The sequence below is a fragment of the Colletotrichum scovillei genome (genome assembly GCF_011075155.1).
Source record: "Colletotrichum scovillei strain TJNH1 chromosome Unknown Contig00004, whole genome shotgun sequence".
Classification (NCBI taxonomy): domain Eukaryota; kingdom Fungi; phylum Ascomycota; class Sordariomycetes; order Glomerellales; family Glomerellaceae; genus Colletotrichum; species Colletotrichum scovillei.
This window is the reverse complement of record NW_023336262.1, coordinates 2,091,900-2,110,677: the sequence shown is the minus strand read 5'-3', so window position 1 is coordinate 2,110,677 and position 18,778 is coordinate 2,091,900. Positions and strand designations below refer to the sequence as shown.

The following is an 18,778-nucleotide window of genomic DNA, read 5'->3' as shown; positions in this document are numbered from 1 at the left end:
CGTACGGGTGCGGTCAACAAACCTGCTACGCTGACATGAACACTCATTATTGTCCAATTTCCAGCGGTCATTGTTGGTGGTGTCTCGCTCCCGATGAGCCCACACATGGCTCAGATGATGCGACGTTCTGCTACAGCGTGTTCAATCTACTGACGAGAGAGCGTTTAAGCTAATTAATTACCTTAACGGGGATCTGGAAATAGACACTCCTGATTGCTCAGTCACATCTCTTGGTTGGTACGTACCGACAGGAGCAGACATGGCCACTGCAAGGAACGAGGAAACGGTTCATGGGACCGCCTGACTTGGCACCAGCCGCTGCCGCCAACTCTCCATCCCTCAGCTTTCGCCGACACCTAAGCCATGCACCTGGCACCAGTCCGTCTCTCATCCGTCTCCTTTTCACCGCAGTGCTAGACGGCGGACTACCATCGGCCTGGCGTCAAAGCGGCCACTTAAACTTGCCATGCCGCATCCTCTAGTCTGTGCTACATACTCTAGTGGTCAACCAGGGGAAGAGACGTTGGAGATCCCTCCCCCGAGGGCCCGAAGTGACGATACATCATGCACAAAAGGATCTTTTGTGTCCTCGGCCCTTCCAGAACCACACGAAGGAGCGACACTAGCTGCCAAGCGAGAGCATACACGCTCACAATCCAGCGAGAAAATTCGAATCAGTAATGTGTCCGATTGACTCATTTTGCAGCTGGAAACTCGTTGCCACCTTGAAGTGGCCTTGCGAGTTAATTCACATCACAGATGAAGCGGATCCAACCAAATCAATTACTTGACGAAGCATCCAACTCCGGGTGTGAGATGTCGCAATCACGGAACACCAGATAGTCTCCCCGCTGGCAATTGCTTTTCAACCCCTGCTCGCACCACTTGTAGTCTGGAGATATCCATTTCCACGCCGATGACGACTCACACCCTTGTTTGCGGAATGTGAGGACATCGTGGACCTGGGGCAGCTTGAATGCAGCACGGATGGGCGGACTGGGCCTCAGCTTCGCGCAATGGTTAACCCAACGTCCTCCACTTTAAACCAGCTGCTCTAATCTAGACCTCGGACAGGAGCCGATGGGCGCTGTGAAGTTGAAATCGGCTATCTCGTAGCTTTGCGAAAACACCATCTCTTCGAAGACATCTCATATGATGGCTCAATTACGAACCTCAGCCCTCGCAATGACATCCAGCTTGCAGTCTTCCGGCCTGTCTCTGCATAATCCGATGTTCTGCATTCACCACTGCCACAACCCAATTTTGGACCCAAGGAACGACTCGTCCGACGCATCGGGTCGGCCGTCAGCAAGGTCCCCATCGCTTGCGTCCCTTGTCAGAGTTTCAACACCAAACTCTATTACCCATAGTCAATTAGCCAACGACCCAGCAAGCGATACCCATCCACAACGAGTCACAAACCGTGGAACCCAAGTCATGGAGGCATTGACTGGCAGGACATCTGAAGCTGAGAAGCCCCTTGACCTGCCACTACATTCAAGCGACGTCATGGGCCAATGGCAGCAAATTTGACAGCGACAGAAATAGTCTCTGCATAGGTGGGCTCGCACATATCTAACTGAGGCCATTTCGAAGACACCCAGACCTGGAAAACGCATGCTAGGTTGTGGTCCTTGTAGCACGCTCGACAGCCGTTGACGAGTTTGCTTTTTCTCTGCAACTCTACGATGCAGTCAGCGTGCCTAGCAGCTCGAGTACGGCCGAGGACGGACCACTGGTTTTTCGGCTACATGCAGTCAAGTGGCACAGCGATGGCGCTCACTGCGAGATCTGGTGTCACAAGACCGCCTTTTTGCATTCCAGTTAGTGTGGTCGAGGACTGCCTGTCGTCCTTTTCCCGCGACAATGCAGGCGGTGCTAGCGAGCAAGCTTCGCATGCGTGTAGTGGTGCCACGATGCTGGGGCTCTCGCACAACGTTGCTTGTCATTCAGTGACTACCGAGTGACGGTGAGGAAGGGTGTTGCATCATGGCCAACACGAGTCAACCTTGTCAGCTTCCTGCAGGTTAAGAAAATTGTAGCGACACCAGAAGCCACACCAAAAAGCCTTTTATTGATTTCACCTCAGCCCTAAGTCAACTTGCGATGCCCGAAAGAGGGCATCCAGCAAACCTGGGCGCGCCTGGGCAAGCACGGTACTTTCTCCCGCCCCCATGTGAGGAAAGCGCAAGCCAGCCAGCCCACTGCCGATGAGGAGAAGCAATCGTCGGAATGGTGGCATTCCTGTGCCTCACCCTTTCGTGGTTTCAAGGCCAGACAACTTCTAAGCCGGGTCTCAACCGTTGGAATGTCCTGCCCATAAGAAGGTGCGCTATTACTAGCGTCAAGCTATGATCAGAGATGGGGTGTTTTTTTCATTCGAATGTTTTGATGTCATCATCTGCACGAAGAATGCGCATGGGAGCAAGTGCCGCTCAGGATCATCTAGGTTGGTCACGCGTCCGAACTTCATCACCGCCGTCGCTGGGCGGAGGTTCCGTGGAACTGGAGCGAGCGGGAGTGGATCCGGCCGGCCTCTACCGGTGCGGAGCCCGATGCATGGCTGTCCCGTCCGTCATTTCACCTTCCGCTCTTTTTCTTCAGCAATCCGACCAAAGCCCGAGGAATAGTCTTTCCCAGCTCCTATTGATCCCTTGGGAAAGAACATGCACACCTACCGGGCTTGAGGAACCGGCAGAAGACATGCCGCAATGTGGCTTGCGACATTGGCAAACCTAAAGACTTGTGTCACCAGAAGCTTCGCCCTGCGGTGCGGAGTAGAACCGCACCACACCACGTGACCTATACATCCCGATGCGGCCAGATGGAAGTGCAACGTCCCGCCTCGAATGTAGAACCTTGTAGAAGGTGCTCGTACTACGTGACGAAGTCAATCACTCGTTGATTGCAGGAAACCCAATGTCGTGAATAGCATCATACCCGTCCAAGATATAAAGTCCCACCCAACCCTAGGGAAGCACTTACATATCTGAAGCGTGTTCGAGGACCTGATACCTATCTTACACACCTACCTCACACACCTCACCCATCTTCCATCTCCATCAATCATCCCAGCCATTCTACATTCTCCAAAGTCAACCGGGTCACAAACAATGGCCTCCTCCGCCCCAGTCACGGAATTCATAACCTTCACCTTCAAAAACCACAGCACGTCGCCCCCCTCCCAACCGCCCGCAGCCTGGTCCGACGTAACATCGACCCTCAAATCCGTCCCCGGCGTGAACGCCCTCTACACGGGCACCCAGCTCGAGGATCCTTCCAAAACAGTTCTGGTCATCGAGTGGGCCTCCCCGGACGCCTTCTCCGCCTTTGCCTCGTCCGAGGCCTACATGCCCTGGTTCGCCTCCCTCAAAGCCGTCGTCGCCGCCTCCTCGCCCGTCTTCTACAAGGTCCCCCTTCTCTCCGCGGACCAGGACCCGCCGTCCGTTGTCCTCCACGCGCCGTGCACAGAGGTCTTTGTAGCGTACGGCGTCGAGCCCGAGTTCGCGAGCAAGACGGCCGAGTTTGCCAAGGGGTTGGTGGAGGGGCGGGCGAGCGTCGCCGGGTATCACGGGCACGCGTACGGCGAGATCACGACGCCCCTTGCCGTGGATACCACCTCCGGAGGCGGGGACGGGGAGAAGGGCCCTGCTGTGACGCTCTTGCTGGGGTGGGATAGTAAGCAGGCTCACCTCGACGCCAAAGCCAAGGCTGGACGTAAGTTTGGTCAACATTAACCCCCTGCTGAGGGGGGTTTTCCCACACAGGCTCTAGCAAGAAAGCTGACTGAGTTTGTTTACAGCCATATCTGAAAACATTCACTTGCTGAGATCAGGCCGCAAGGACATTTCCATGGTATGTTGTTGTCGAGGCCATCGGCATCTTTTTACCTGCCTGCATCACCGACTGACGATGGACAGTATCACGTAAATCTGAAGCAAATCTGAGGACCGAATATACTTAATGCTAGTGCCATGTAAAAGTTTGTTCATTGGAAGAAGAAAGCTACGAGGATGGGATGACTACGATTACGTACTGTACCTTTATGTTGGGATTACGATGAGACGAGATGTGTAATATACTTTTGTGCCCCAACCACCGTCCATCAACACGATATCCTGTGTGAAAACTTGTGCGGGTTACTTCTGATCCGAGGCAGGATTGCTGCGCGTCATCAGCACGTGCAAGTCGAAGGTCAACACTTACCGTCTCCTACGTCTATTTCCATGGATTCCGAGTCGTGGATGCGTCTCAGCCCCAGCCAACAAACTTCGCCACTGCCGCCTTCGTCCGATGCCTATTGGAAACCGATTAGCAATCTCAATCTCACGAGGCCAAACTATCAGTGTCCATTGTGACCTCGTCTCCTCCGCCAAGGCGCGGGCAAGGAAAAGAATTGATCTGCTCCTTAACAAGACGAGATATGCGCGCGTGTCATACGGCAGGTAGAGAGAATGTAGTAGGGCAGAGTGCACGAATGTATGTGGTAGATTTGATCAGGACGATGTTGGGGAACGGGTCACGAGATTCTAGGGGTCAAGGCTGCCATAACCGTCAGGGCTGTGTGAGTGAGGGTGATGGGACGACAAGCAGGGCCGGACAAGGCGGCGACCGATGGGGCGCGCGACGGTGATAGTGATGAGAGTGGGCAGGGAGTCAAGATGTGCTGGAGAATGGATGAAGTAAAAGAGAGTAGTGCACTATTAAAAGTAGTACCTCCTCTAAAAGCACCTTTGATCTGCCGAAGCTGATCGAGACCAGTCCCCCTTTCCAGATGTAGCCGGGGTCTCGCGGCGTAGATGTCGCTAGAGACCAATCCGATATCCCCCAAACACGGCGATGATGTTTCGCGAAAGAAAAGAAACTGTGCCATTCCGCCCGAAATTTTGGTTTGCCGAACTAAAATTTGATAGTCAGTAAAGTCATGAACGTCGTCAACGTTAGATCCGGTGTTTTTCCGATTCTGTTGTCCTCGTTAGCAATCTTGCTCGACCCTGCTGACCTTGGCTTCAATCTGCTTACCAAGACGAGAGTAGAGCATGTAAAGCGCCATCCTGTTGCACTCCTCTGTGCCCGTGATTGTGACCAGCCGTTCGTTGCTGTTGTCTTGCGGCTCGTTGATCTTAATCACACTACCGCTGATCTGGCGTATTTCGTTGATCTTTTGCCCGCCCTTTCCGATGATGGCTCCAACCATATCGTTGGGGATGTAGATCTGCTGGGTCAAAGGCGCGCCTGGCATGGCTCCTCCGTGAACGGGCTGAGCTGGGTGAGCGCCGTGAGGTTGAGGCATGGCAGCACCTGCATGGGGTTGCATAGGAGCAGCGGCACCATAGCCGCCAGCCTGCGCCGCACCATAGTGAATGGGCATGGCCGGGTTGGGCTGGGCTGCCTGGTGAGGGTAGGGCTGCGCGCCGTACGGAGCAGCTGGCAGGCCGTGATGTTGGGCGCGAGCGTCGTGTCTGCGGTTGTAGTTATCGCGGTTGCCGTAGTTGCCAGTGGTTGGCTGCGGGCTGTACGGCACAACTTGCATGCCGCCAGGGACGACGCCAGCGGGGCCACCGCTCCTTGTCGCATATGCGGAGGCAGCAGGTCCACCGAACCGGTCGTTCAGCTGCTCTAGCAGGGTGCTGCCGACGTAGTACGTAGCGATGTGAACCGCGTCAGCAACACCCATGACCACCAGCGAACGCTCGGTCGACAGAGGCAGGCAGGAGTCGGACGCGTTAAGCCTTGCACCGGAAGCCTCCTGGATCTCGCGGATACGAGCGCCGCCCTTTCCGATGATGGAACCGATCAAGATGTGAGGGATGAGCAGGCGCAGAGGGTACGTCTTTGACTGGGCACTGGATGGCTCGGCCAGAGGCTCATTGTTGAGAGTCCGAATGATGAGACCGAAGGCCTATTCGACTGGGTTAGCTGGGAGCTCTCTAGGCAAGAGCGATTCAGTTACAAACCTTTGCAGCAGCATCGACGACGCCGCTAACGGTCAAGATGCGCTCAACGGCCCCCTTTTGGTAATCGCTGACGGTGCACTTGGCACCCGACATCTTGCGAATGTTTGACACATTTTCTCCACCCTTTCCAATGACGGTGGCAGCTTCCGGGCTGGAAATGACAGCGCGAATGTGAATCCAATCTCTCTCATCGTGACTTGCCGAGGGCGTGGACGTCGCGGGAACGGAGCCGGCAACGGAGCTCTGGATAGGCTTCGTCTCGGAACCTTCGGCGCCTTCGTCACCAGCCTCAGACTTTGTATCAGCGCCGTTGGTCTTGTCGGCACCGTTCGCATCCGTGGATGGGATGGTAGTTGCGTCGAGCGGCTGCGCCATCTCAACCTCCTCATCACTCTTCAGTATTTTGTCCAAGGCTGGTCGCTTCGCGTCGGGCTGGTCGTTGCTACGCGAAGGGGACGAAGTCTCCTCGAGGGGGCGCTTGGCCGAGTTGGCGGGTTGGGTAGGCGACGCGGACATGATGGGCTAGTTGTTAATGTCTCACACAAGTTTTCGCAATTCCGTGTATGTTCAAGAAGAGCTTGTTTGTATTCGACTATCTACACCACAACGGTTTTCAAAGGAAAACGGGCTGGTGTAGTGGCGTAGTCGGGATCGGGTTCAGAGAATGTCTCTTCGGTGAAGTGGCTTTGATCGTGCAGGATAAAGGTCGTAGGGCAGGCAGAGATCGTGAAGTTGAAAGATCGGGATGTGGGTTCAGGATGACTCCTATCCTATCAGGTTCGAGGTGACTTCCGAAATCGTGAGAATCGCAAAGATACTCAGGTCAAGCGGAGGGAAGGCGAGGCTGGGCGATGAGGCAGCGGACGGGCAGGAAGAAGGTGGATGATGGAAAAGAGGTAAAGAAGGTGGGAGGGAAGGAGCTGATGATAGACAAAGGTTGTATCTGGGAGGCGATTCGGATGCAGAAGCTCAAACCTTTCTTCCGTCAAACGAACAGTCCAAGCTGCGATGTATCGCGACGTGGCGTCAAGTCTGCAAGCAGAGCTTTGATGTTTCCTTGCGTGAGGTTCCTTGTCTCCTTGAAGCTTGTCGAGCTGTTAAGCAACGAAACGATGATGGCAACGCGCCGACCGTCAAGCCAGAGTAGTTGGACCTGGATAGCTTTTGGAGGCGACACGTGAGAGGGAAGCGAAACTGTGGGGGACCGATGCGCTGCGCCGTTGGAAAAACACAACCCACCGAAAGCTTTCGACAAACGAGGGGAGAGACGAAGAGGCGAGTCGGTGATTAAAAGAGATGGGGAGAGAAAACCGTGCAGGGCAAACAGATGGGTTGGAAGGGGGCTCCGGATGTCTCGAAGAGGTTTGAGAAACGGGATGGGAAGGCAAGATATTCTCACGCTTTCTCCTCAGAACAAGCAGCGCAAGTGCCAGCGCGGCGCCAATGCCAGGAGCCCATCGGTGCCCGCCTGGGGGCAAGGGCCAGTACAGTGTCTGAATTCGATGCACGGTCTCCACATTGACGCAGCCAGTGCTTTTGCCTCATTTGCGGCCTGGCCTTGACAAGTCTCCACTCTGCACCAGAGAAAAAAGGTAGCCACACAGTGAGAGACGATGCCTTTCCGGCAGATTAAGCAACATGGGGGAGAAGGTGGCCCCCGCTCCGGAGGTGCCTAACGTACCTTCCGCAACGTGAGGTGCGCAGCCAGCTGGTCCTTCTGGTACTCTTATGCCGTACGGATACCTGTGTGCCTTCCCACCTACGTACCTATGCTGGGGATTGGATGTTTCATTGGGCAGATCCATGCAGCGAGCCGCACAGTGTTTGCCATTTCGTCTGCATTTCCTCCGCACATCTCCCGCAGACTAATTGACCAAAGGAAAAAGGTGCGGGAGGGAAATAGAAGCTGCGCCTTGCGCCTTGCGACCGACCCTGCCTCCAATGCGGTGCTCTGCATTGTTTCCAATGCAAGGGGATGCTCCCATCGGCACCAACACACCTCCTGCACACCATACCTACTCCGTACGGGGTATTACAGAGTACACAAACCGAACCGGCACAACGTCACGACACGTCTCGTCCATGTGAGAGAGATAGACATCGATTGCTTTTCAACAAGTTTCCTCGTCGCTGTCAGTGTCATCGTTATGAGCAGCCACAGCCCTACCGACGACTAAAACAATTTCTTCATTAATCCAGTCCACCGAGTCAGGAATCGCGATTGACAGCGCGCCAGACTGCTTGACAGCCAAGACAGAGCCATCATCTGTGCAAGTCGCGGACTGTCTGCACCCCCAGAAATCTTGAAAGCACCCGACACACAGTGACACCTCGTATGAAACAAGCAGAGACGATCTAGCGCCCGAAGTCGCCTTAATTTTTCTGACAAGGATCGAATCAGACGCTCGACACCATTGGACGTGCCCATTGCTCCGACGGGCCGTGAGCTTAGGACGGATTGAAGACCTGCGCGTGCTACCGTTGCTTGAAGTGTTTCGTTTCCTCCGGGAAACCCTCTCGAGTTCGCGTGCGCCATTCTATCTGATATTTGCACCGTGTCGCCAGAATACCGGATTGTTTGGCCTGAATCAAGGACATACAACAACATATAGCAGCCTCTCACTTTGAGCGACCGCTTTCAGCACAACATGGACGAAACGCCCCATCCCGTCAGCGATAGGTACGCCTTGAGCCTGGATCAGAGCTTGCGAGAACTCCAAGAAAAGATTGAGCAACACCGGGAAGAGCTTGCCGCAGTATGCATTCCAATTTATGCTTTTTGAGTTCTATAAGTTAATACGTGAACAGCTTCAACGAAATGCCAACTCAAGCCAGAATGTTCCTGGACCAGGAAAAGAACCTTATGAAGTCATGAAAGGCGCTTTCGAGCAAGTTGCCAGCACGTCTCCCTTCGTACCTTTCTCGGAATCCGTTCTACCCGCGCTACTTGCCCTGCGAACGACTCATCAGACCGTTGTTGAGTCCCAAGACTATCTGACGAGTCAAGGAGCCACTTTTGATCAGACCAAACGCAGGCTCGAAGTTGAGCAGGCGAATCTGTCTGACCAGAAAACCCTCCAGCAGAGTTTGGAGAAGCGAGTTCTGTCTCTCAAAGACGAGGCCGAATCTAGGATGGAATTGACGCCCGAACAGGCAGCCAAGAAAAGACTGGACGAACTGAGGCAAAAGAAGAAGCGTTACGACAAGGAGACAACCAAGCTACTCAAAGCTTTGAGAAACTTCATTGACGGTCACCTGGGAAGTCAACTAGCTGCGGAAGACCTCGGCGGACCTGTCGTGGGCGACATGATGGAAATTGATTCGGATCAACTCGGTGCTGGTTTCAACGCCCAGGGCCGACCTGTCAAAGTCAAATCCAATGTGGACGAGGATAAACGACAACGACGCCTCGAGGAAGTTTGGGGTTTATCCCAAGAGGATGCCGGCCGCGGAAAAGGCAATGCGGACGAGGCAGCGGCTGCTGGTCGCGAGATGCGCGACCTTACAGAACAGCTTTTGAACCAACATGCTGAAGCAGCTGGCGATAGCACTGCGGCGTACGTTAAGCTCTCAAAGGAAACAGCAGCGGCACGATTCCTCGTCAGATCCAAGGTCGCGCAGTTCCATCCTAGGGACGCGACTAGGCTCAAGCTCATTGATTTTGGAAGAGAGCTGGACGACTAGCAGGGCTTGGTCTGCCGCACATCCGTGCGAGTGTGACTGCGACGCAGTCGGCGCAGATCCCCCGTGTGGAGATGGCCAACCAGGCAATCAAATGAATTTTTTGCGATAGCATGTCTACCCTGGGCCTTGCATTGTCAGAGAAAAGCTCCTGTTGTTAAGCGTTGAGTCTCTTGACTCAGGGCACGCAGTTCTCATAGGCTCACTGGGGCCATTGCAGTATACAAACGAGGCTCCGATGTTCACAGTGCGCGCTCGTTTTCGATAGTGCGTCACAGTGTATGCGATTAACTCTACACTTGCCTCCGGGTCTGGGTAAAACGGAGAAAAAAAAAAGTTGGTGTCCAGGTTGGCACCTTGGCGTACGAAGCATGCGTCTGAAGCATCTCCTTCCGCCCTCGTCAATGCAAGAAATCAGTATGGAGAATCGACAGACTTTTGAGACTTCGAGCCTTTCTTTCAGGAGGGGTTCACAAGGCAACTCTGAGGCTATCTGATTCTTCTGAGAGAGATCGTCGCAAGATGAATGAACTCTGCCATGCCATGAGGTAGCTTATGCCCTTGCATGCTACCTTAAGTCGGATGACGACCTCTTCATAGTATGTAGTACTTGATATGTAAATGGGCAATTGGAGTCTCTGGTTCTGATTGGTCAATTGCTCTGCCGCGTCCTGACGCGTCTCGCGCGACACCGCCAGAGTGCAGACGGTGGGAGAGTGTCCACTGACAACCCAGCAGTGGAAAGCTCCAGCAGAGCAGGCACCTAGCTTGTCGATTCAAAGGAGTAGACTCTCGCTCAGCATTCGACTCCCCACTTTGCTCTAGTCCAGAATTCAAACGTCGAAAAGGTAAACTCTACCTGCTCTGTAGTCTTTACATCCCCTAACGTTTCTCTCAACCCAAAATGACCTCTTCTGAACCCGTCGCCGCACAACAGCAGCAGTCCGATCCTCCCGCCAAGCGAGTCAAGACCTCCTCCAACGACGCCCCCGTCCCCGCCGCCATGGAGCCCTGCCCACCTCTTCAGATCAAGAAGCTCTCCGACAAGGCTCGCCTGCCGACCCGCGGCAGCTTGTTCGCCGCCGGCTACGACCTCTACGCAGCAAAGGTCACCACCATCCCGGCCCGCGGCAAGGCCATGGTCGACACCGACATTGCCATCTCTGTCCCCGCTGGCACCTGTATGTGTTGAGACCTCTCCTGTCCACAGCTAGCTCCTCAAGAGCTTCCCCCTCCTTAGCAATTGTAGTCATGGCGATGTACTGACCAACCTTTCTCGTACACTATAGACGGCCGCGTTGCTCCCCGCTCTGGCCTCGCCTCCAAGAACTTCATCGACACCGGCGCCGGCGTCATCGATGCCGACTACCGCGGCCAGGTCAAGGTCCTCCTCTTCAACCACGCCGACACCGATTTCGAGGTTGCCGAGGGCGACCGCATCGCCCAGCTCATTATCGAGCGCATCTTCACTCCCGAGGTCGTCGAGGTCGCCGAGCTCGAGGAAAGCGTGCGCGGCGCTGGCGGGTTCGGCAGCACCGGCGTTTCTCTTGCGCAGTAGATACGGTAGCGTTTGGTAGATTTGATAGGGAGGCCTCGCGTTATGGCTTAGAAGAGATTGGGCTCACGGGGACGAAGCAATTGATGCCATCACATCACCATGGGAACGATACAAAAGTTGTGGATTTCTTACAGAACTGGAAATGGACGAATAATGACAAATGCTACGACCACCATGATGTGCCTTTTTCTAGTCCTGATCCACACGCCGTCTCTACATGCAGGTGACAGAAATCTCCCCAAGCGCGCTTACTTTTCAAATCTATGAAACAGCAAAGGAACACCACACAAAAGCGCCTCTCCAAAACCAAACACGCCTCTATAGGTCTTTCTCTCTCTCTTCCCCGTCGTAAAGATTTCGGACCACGGCCCCCCGGTCCCCTCCAAACCCCTGACTCTCTGACCCCCTGTCCTCCAAGGGCAGCACCGTCTACAACTTCCTCGCCCTCAACTCCACAGTCGGCTCCCGCAAGCTCGCAAGGTTCCTCACGAGCTTCAGCTCGGCGCTCTTGCTCTTGAGCAGGTGAAGCTTCGTCCTCCCTTCCTCCGTCTCCGCCAAGGCGTCCCCGCCGGCGGCCGCGACGACCTCTTGCATCCCGCGCACCGTCTGCGTGAGGACCTCGTGCATGCTCGCCAGCACCATCTCCGCCGCCTTGGCGAGCGGCAGGTCCAGCGCGTCGACCTCGTCGCCGCTGAGCCAGGATTCGCGGTCCTTGAGCTGCTGCTGCTGTCCCTCGCTGTTGGCGCCGGCGCTGGCGGCGATGACGGCCTCGCGCATGCGCACCGTCATGAGGGCGGCAAACATATCGCCCGTGCCGGAGAAGTAGGCGTCGATGGCGGGGAAGACGATCTTGAAGAGGCGCGGCTCGCCGGTGGAGGGCGACATGCTGGAGCCGACGACGGAGAGGTGGGAGGGCGGGTGGTCGGGCGAGGCGAGGGAGACGGAGGTGATTACGACGTGGGGGATGCGGTACTTTGTGTGCAGGGCGCGGATGGCGGTTTGGAGCGTTTGCATGTCGGTGATTTTGACGCCCGAGAGGAGCCTTGGTGTTTTCCCGTTCGTCAGTCTAATTGTCTTGTGGTCTCTGTTGTGCGTGTGAAAGAGGGGGATGACGTTTCCTTCTTCATATGAGGGTATCTTTCATCAAGGGGCATGGACAGACGCCGAGCGCCGCGGATATCTGACCATTTACTCAAGAAGGGGTGGGGTGGAGGAGACAAAGGGAGGATAGAAAAATACATACTCGGCCTCAAACTGGTTGGGGAGAATCAAGTCGGCATGCTCGACGAGGCTCTGATACGCGGGCACGACCTCCTCGGCGACGTACAACTTCCCGTTATCGCCCATGACGGGGTCTAGGACCCAAAAGAAGCCGCCCGGCGTCCCCGCGGCGGCCTGCTTCCGCTTGAGCTCCTTTGCGATATCGCCCACGGCCACAACGGCCTCGGCACCGGGGATGTAGCCCGAGAGCATCATGTCAAAGTCGTCCAGGTACGACTGCTTGAGCCCCTCAAAGAGGTCCCGGATCTCCTGGGCGGACACCCTTGTCCCCTTCCATTGTCTGTAGCCTGTGTGATTGCCTGTCGATTTATGAGAGAGTGTGTGAGCAAAGCTATGCCTATGATGTTTCGAGGGAGGGGGGGAAGGAGAAGTGAGTCACGGAGAGAGGGAGGGGAGAGTGGAAGGAGGAGGCCATACTGAATTGGACGGTGTTGAGAGCCGCGACATCGCAGCCAAGGGACTGCAGTGTGAAGACGGCGATTTTGTTTCCTACATTTCTGCGGGAGGCTGTCAGACCCGCGGTTCACCACCTTGCTTGTCGACATGACTGGCGCACATAGGGCGTGTGTGGAAGGGCGCAGCACAAACTCACCCGGACACAACCTGTACGAGGCAGTTAGTCACACATCTGGGTCGAGGTTGCGAGAGCTCAGAGAAAAAAGCCTTACATGACTGGCAACGGCCAGGACGCGTGTATCGGGGATCGGGAGTTCCACCGTCATGATCCTGTTGCGAGACTTGTGACGTCTCAGGAACAACACTTTATTGTTTGCTCAAAATGCGTGGTTATGGTATACACTAGGTATGTTTTACTGAAGGCGTGTGTCTGTAGTTTTTCGATCTCAAAAGTCGGTTATCGGCGGGATGCTTTATCGGGAAAGATGCCGATGCGCGGAACGATTACAGATGTTGGACAATGAGAAGGAGGGTTGCGTTGAAGAATGATGCAGAAATAAGACAAGCAAAAGCGATGCGTTGCGAATCAAAAGTCTGGGCAAAGTAATAGGTCCTGTATCGGCGCAATTACCCGGATGTCTATCTATTCCGGAGATATCTCTTGGTCTTATGTGAATGGAAGGCAGAGAGAGAGGTTATAGATGGGAGTGACTAAGTGGATTAGAAAGGATCCAAACGGGTGTAATGCGGTTCCAGGTTCTTCCACTTGGTTAGCTTCGCAATTCCCGCTCTGGCAGTGGCTCTTGCTCTGACTCTGACGTTGCGACGGCCGATGTCCGCCCAACCCGAAGTGACATTTCCAGGGAAAAAAATCGACCCCGCCAAAGAGCCAAAGGGCGCATCGAAGAACCCCGCACTAGCCCGAGATTGGAAAGCTCTGACGGTACGGCAGCTCGCCTCAGTGCAGCTGCTCTCAGCTGGCGCACTCTTTTAATTGAGAGAATCCAGTAGAGGACTGGACTCGATGAATGGCGAGTACACTAGATATTAAAGTCATGGACCCATTGCCTCATGTGTAAGGTAGGCGGAAACAGTTATTTCATTATCTTTCGTGGTCCCAAAAAGTGCTTTTTGCTCTTCCTTCACCAACGTATTGCGTATCTTCTCTAGAACATGCAAAACTCAATCCAGAGTGAAAAAGGACAGGCCCTTTGCCCCGTCCATGATCCCGTGCAACGCCAGCAATATCAACTTCATTCCGTCGTTAATCGCCGATTTACTCCTCGTCACCAATCTAGGATGCACGTTAGCCTTTTGCCTTGATGGTGTTGAGTGTCATGCAAGAGACTAGACTTACCTTCGGCGCCAGGTAGAAGCGCAGGTAGCTGGAGCCCGACAGAGCGTACTCAACAAGCAGCGGTACCTCGTTAGAGAGGCAGATCTTGACTTGCTTGGAAATTGCGGCGGCCTTGCAGAAGTTGACGAGGTACTTGAGAGAGAAGGTCAGGGAGACGGGCTCAGAGAGCTCAATTTCGACGTTGTTTTCGGGCTTGTCCACGTTGGTGTGGCTTCGCAGGGTGACGGATCCATTGCCAATGTCACCGCTGGCAGCGAATTTGACACCGTCCTTGCTCGCGTCGATCGTAACTATACACGGCAGCAAGTTAGAATCTGTACTTTCAAAGAACCCGGTTAAAAGGGACAGTGCTGCGTACCCGACTCGCTCATGGCGATCAAGTCTGCGCAGATGCGTCTGAACTCGCTGCTCGGCATGGTGATTGTGGAGGCGTAGTCCGTCTCGGGAATGCCCAGGTGCTCCTGGTCAATGTCCATCAACTTGAGGTCGTACTCGCTGATACGGTCGTTGGCTGAGCTCTCGAAGAGGATGTTCAGACTGTCGGGGGCATCCTCGGCCTTGAGCGTCAGGATGTCGTCGCCTTGGGCGGCGCGGAGGACCTTGGTCAAGGAGCCGAGGTTGACGCCGAGCGCGATGTTGCGGTCGCAGCGGAAGGGAGAGAAAGCCTCGGCCTTGAGAGCCATGGACACCAAGGCAACGTGAGAGTTGTCCATGGCCTGGAGCATGATGCCGGAGTCATTGCAGTCGAAGTTGCAGTCCTGAACGAGGTCCTTGATGGCATCGACAACCTGGGCAGATTAGTATCAGAACCAGCCGCTATGACTATCAAACCAGTATAGTAAAGAATTACCTTCTTCAGGATATCGGCCTGGTCGAGTCTGGCTTCCAACATCTCTGCGAAATGTCAGCGTCATGCACTTGGATTGGAGACTGGGAGAATTGTGGAAGGAGAAAAAAAGTGTGGATGGTGCGACGTACTGGCTGATTATATGTTTGTGAAAAGAAAAAGAGCAGAGGGGTATCTTCGGGTATCAAGGAAGCGGAAGAGAAGGCACAGAGATGATGGTGAGCTGTTGTAAAAGTTGAGATCGTCAAGTCTGTGGTTGAGGGGTTGATGAAGGGTGGAAGGTCTTGTCGCGGAAAGCACTTTAATGGGCAAACACGGTCGCGCGTCGTAGTGGGCTGGCGAGGGAACGACGCGTCAAGCGTTTAATAGGGCTCAACGCCAACAACGCGCGGGGGGCAGGAACACTCACTCACAGGCACGCCAGCCAGCGTCCGCTCCGTCTTTGATCGCTGACGGATGGCTCGTGCACCGTTCACCTACGTATCCGAATGGAAGGACAAGCGAGCAGCCTGCCGGGCGCATTTTGCCCTCCTGAGATAGCAGCTGGTCCGGGCTCACCGAGCTCTCTCCACTTAGCCAGGGGTGTACGTTGATGCTCCAAGCCCCTGAATTGTGGCTCCCCCTTTCTTCTCCCTGACGACCGGGCTTCTTTGTTCAAGGTCAGGATGGCAACAGTTGGATATAGCAATAAAAACGGCCCAAAACACTGGAGTTGTTGCTACCCTGTGTGGCTGGTGAAGATGTAAACAAAGCAAAGTACACATCAAACAATCAGGCTATTCGTTTCTCTCGCTTTTGGTTCCCTTGTAGATACTGATTTTTCTGTTCGTAATGCTTAAAGTAGTCTGAACATGTTATCTGGCCCGATCTCTGAGCCTGCACCAGATATCATGCTGGGCATGAGTGTCATTATACAATACAGATGGGTCAACTAGAAGAGATCAATACCTCCCATCCGGGTTCTCTGAAATCCCCTTCTATATGCATCCCGTGTGTGAATGTGTTTGCAGAGATTATGTATCAGAAACCAAAAACAGAAAAGGAAAACAAAGATTCAAATGACTGTGATTAGCTGAATCGTCTGCACCAGAACGCCATATCCGTCATCAAATGTCATATCCTCATCACATCGAGACAATGCGTGATGGATTCGTCCCAGTTCGTGGGCGGGGTCGGAGGTTGATGACCATCTCGAGTTCCTTGAGCATGCCTCTGTTGGCATCCGCCTTTTCTTTGGCGATCTCTCGTTTCTCCCGGTCTTCTCTCATCTTGACGATGCGCTCGTCTCTCGTCAATAAGCTGCGGGGCCGGAACGGCTTAGCAACTGCCTCAAATATCTCTTCCGTGTCGGGCTCCCCTGTGCTGCTAAAGTCTAGACTTGAAGGGGATTCTCCATTCAAAGCTTTCAGGGCTTCGGCCGCTCCGCCTCCTTCATCAACTGTTGTGAGCCCACTGAGAGAGCTGGTCGGAGACAACAGTGTGCTCATGGAAGAAAGTCGCTTTTCGTTCCGGTCGATACCCAGAGCGAGTGCCGCTTTGCCTTCCTCCCAGGCCTGCATCAGTATCTTCAGGTCAGCCCCTATGGACTCATACTGTGACATGAGGTTGGATCCGAGCTCGGAAATATCGTCAGACTCATTGAGGCTTCTGTCAGATTCCTCCCTTAACAGCGTCAATTTAGCCTGTAAGCCGCGGATACCGCTGGACAAAGAGTTCAGTTTCCGCAATTGCGATCTCCATCTCTCACGACCAGGTGTTAATGGCATCTTTGGAGTTGGCGGTGGTGGAAATGCTTGAGAACGTCAGTCAACACGCCTTATAGTGAGGTGGAAAGACCACTTACACTCCTCATCGCTCAGAAGTCTTTTCAGGTTGTCGAATGCCCTCTGGGTGACCGTATTGAGAGTGCGCACCGCTTCTACTGTGGTAGTCCATTTCAAGAGGTCGTCACTCTCACCGCTCGCGTCCAGGGCCAACAATGCACACAAGAACATCTTCCGGATGGTGTGGAACCGGGCGGCGAGGATCTTGAGCGTTCTCAAAGACTCGGTGTCCTCAAACTCATCCTCCTTGAAGCCTTGCTGGGCATCGGACATGTCGAAATCGCTAATATCGTAAATATCGTAGTACTTCTCGAGGTCTAGTTGTTCTGAGAACCCTTTCACTACCGCAACGGTCTGATCGTATGCGGGAATGACATCCGCGAAGCACGCCCTCAAAGCTCTGCGGAGGCGCACGCACTTGCGAGTCTGTGAGCGATCCTCTATGCGACTGATGGGCGGAAGAGGCGCACTCCTAAAGTTTGTGTCAGCGCACCACGGACTTTCTCGCCATCTACTGGGCCAGAGGAGAAATTGAACTTACAGACGGTAACCTCTGGAAACAAGTTCCACCTCCTGTACCAGAGCAATCGCTGCGCCAGTCGCGCTGTCGAATTCTTGAGAGTTTGAAACAAACGCAGTGACCTCTGACAGTGCTTGGAGCCGTCTGTACCTCAGCCATTGTCTACGCATAAACACATGGGCGATCCCTGCAGCGATCACAAAAACCAATAGAATGACGAAAGTGCGCCGTTTGTTCAATGGTCCTGTTCCTGCAAGCCAGTTGATCGAGACGACGAGAGCAAGTGCTCCTAGAACGACGACGACGACCGCGCTCGTTGAATCCAGCAACTTGTCGGCCGGGTGTCCGTCAATGGCCACATTGGCGGACCGGGATGATGCATGGTTCTGGGATAATATGGAGTGCCCACTCAATAGCTGGGATGCGATAATAGTATAGCGAAATTGCTCGAGGAATTTGGAGTTGTCGGCTCGGTCAATCCTGGATGCTACCGCGGTCTGGAAAGGACACACATCAGTAATTTCCCCATGTGCCAACAGATAGGGGATTTTGGAATGCGCACCGAATAACTGAGTCTGTAAGATTTGTCGGAGGCCGCTTTGGTAGGTATGTCGACTCTGAGGGGATTATTGCGGAATCTCGACCTCACCATCGGCCGACCTGTCGGCGCGAATTCAGGGCTCGAAGGAGGCGACACATCGTAGGTTGGATCGTCGTGCGCCCATCCTGCCTGCTCCTCTTCGCCTTCGTCTACAGCATGCGCGCAGATTATCAGTGGGCGAGCTCAATGGCATGACGGGTGTTCGCCTGTGAGAAAGTTGCACTCACCACGAAGGTACTCTGCGAGCGGCGACTGGTCAAACACAACAGGCTCCATCGAGCGACCTGGCAAGTATCGAGGAGGCACCTGCAAGCAGCACGGCCATCTGTCGCCCCAAGTCGTCGCGCTGTCCGCTGCGTCGTGGGATCGTAAACGGTTTGAGGGGTGTTGAGGTGTTGTAGTTGACTAACGATTGAGAGACTTAAGGGAAACGCAAAACATGAGCAAACGCTACTCTCTAGTAGGCAGACGGTGCTTCGGGGGATATATACGGATTGTATGTACGGAGTACGGATACGTATTGTGATTGCGGAGGGCTCACCAGGGGGGAAGGGAGAGTTCGCTCAAAGCGCCGACCCGAGAGTGACCAGCCCGCTCGCGAATGGGGAAGGAAACTGGACCCCTGTAACCGATTAAGGTGCTAGGGGTACAAAGTCGGAACCTCGGTGGGGTGGTTGCATATGATCTGCCCCAGCTAACGGAGCGTTCTAACGGTGTCGCGGTGAGGTTTTGCGCACCGAGAATGTGGCTTGTGCAT

General features: G+C 54.4%; 6 protein-coding genes across 6 annotated transcripts; 2 read left to right on the top strand and 4 right to left on the bottom strand.

The window, feature by feature from the left end:
* Nucleotides 1–3,113: 3,113 nt before the first annotated feature.
* HER10_EVM0001102 (uncharacterized protein) lies at nt 3,114–3,947 on the top strand (the record flags this gene model as incomplete). The annotated part of the gene is made up of 3 exons (XM_035470862.1): nt 3,114–3,717; nt 3,803–3,855; nt 3,921–3,947. The coding sequence occupies 3 exons, from the start codon at nt 3,114–3,116 to the stop codon at nt 3,945–3,947; spliced, it is 684 nt and encodes a 227-aa protein (XP_035334622.1).
* A 543-nt stretch (nt 3,948–4,490) lies between these two features.
* Nucleotides 4,491–7,333, bottom strand: HER10_EVM0006271 (KH domain-containing protein). The gene is made up of 3 exons (XM_035475862.1): nt 5,958–7,333; nt 5,023–5,902; nt 4,491–4,963 (listed from the first exon to the last, which is right to left on the bottom strand). Exons 1-3 carry the CDS (start codon nt 6,471–6,473, stop codon nt 4,941–4,943), a joined length of 1,419 nt encoding a protein of 472 aa, XP_035335010.1. The 5' UTR covers nt 6,474–7,333; the 3' UTR covers nt 4,491–4,940.
* Nucleotides 7,334–7,825: 492 nt separating this feature from the next.
* HER10_EVM0011251 (uncharacterized protein) lies at nt 7,826–9,641 on the top strand (the record flags this gene model as incomplete). Its single annotated transcript, XM_035480687.1, has 2 exons — nt 7,826–8,713; nt 8,766–9,641. The coding sequence occupies exons 1-2, from the start codon at nt 8,606–8,608 to the stop codon at nt 9,639–9,641; spliced, it is 984 nt and encodes a 327-aa protein (XP_035335358.1). The 5' UTR covers nt 7,826–8,605.
* Nucleotides 9,642–11,297: 1,656 nt separating this feature from the next.
* HER10_EVM0000684 (pyridoxal kinase) lies at nt 11,298–13,498 on the bottom strand. Its single transcript, XM_035470454.1, has 5 exons — nt 13,146–13,498; nt 13,070–13,080; nt 12,895–12,974; nt 12,440–12,776; nt 11,298–12,238 (listed from the first exon to the last, which is right to left on the bottom strand). Exons 1-5 carry the CDS (start codon nt 13,197–13,199, stop codon nt 11,626–11,628), a joined length of 1,095 nt encoding a protein of 364 aa, XP_035334591.1. The 5' UTR covers nt 13,200–13,498; the 3' UTR covers nt 11,298–11,625.
* Nucleotides 13,499–13,983: 485 nt separating this feature from the next.
* On the bottom strand, nt 13,984–15,363 carry HER10_EVM0009639 (proliferating cell nuclear antigen). Its single transcript, XM_035479121.1, has 4 exons — nt 15,081–15,363; nt 14,589–15,018; nt 14,231–14,520; nt 13,984–14,167 (listed from the first exon to the last, which is right to left on the bottom strand). The coding sequence occupies exons 1-4, from the start codon at nt 15,120–15,122 to the stop codon at nt 14,150–14,152; spliced, it is 780 nt and encodes a 259-aa protein (XP_035335247.1). The 5' UTR covers nt 15,123–15,363; the 3' UTR covers nt 13,984–14,149.
* Nucleotides 15,364–15,945: 582 nt separating this feature from the next.
* HER10_EVM0002012 (uncharacterized protein) lies at nt 15,946–18,776 on the bottom strand. Its single transcript, XM_035471741.1, has 5 exons — nt 18,249–18,776; nt 17,983–18,170; nt 17,442–17,917; nt 16,921–17,372; nt 15,946–16,869 (listed from the first exon to the last, which is right to left on the bottom strand). Exons 1-5 carry the CDS (start codon nt 18,295–18,297, stop codon nt 16,202–16,204), a joined length of 1,833 nt encoding a protein of 610 aa, XP_035334691.1. The 5' UTR covers nt 18,298–18,776; the 3' UTR covers nt 15,946–16,201.
* Between the last annotated feature and the right edge of the window lie 2 nt (nt 18,777–18,778).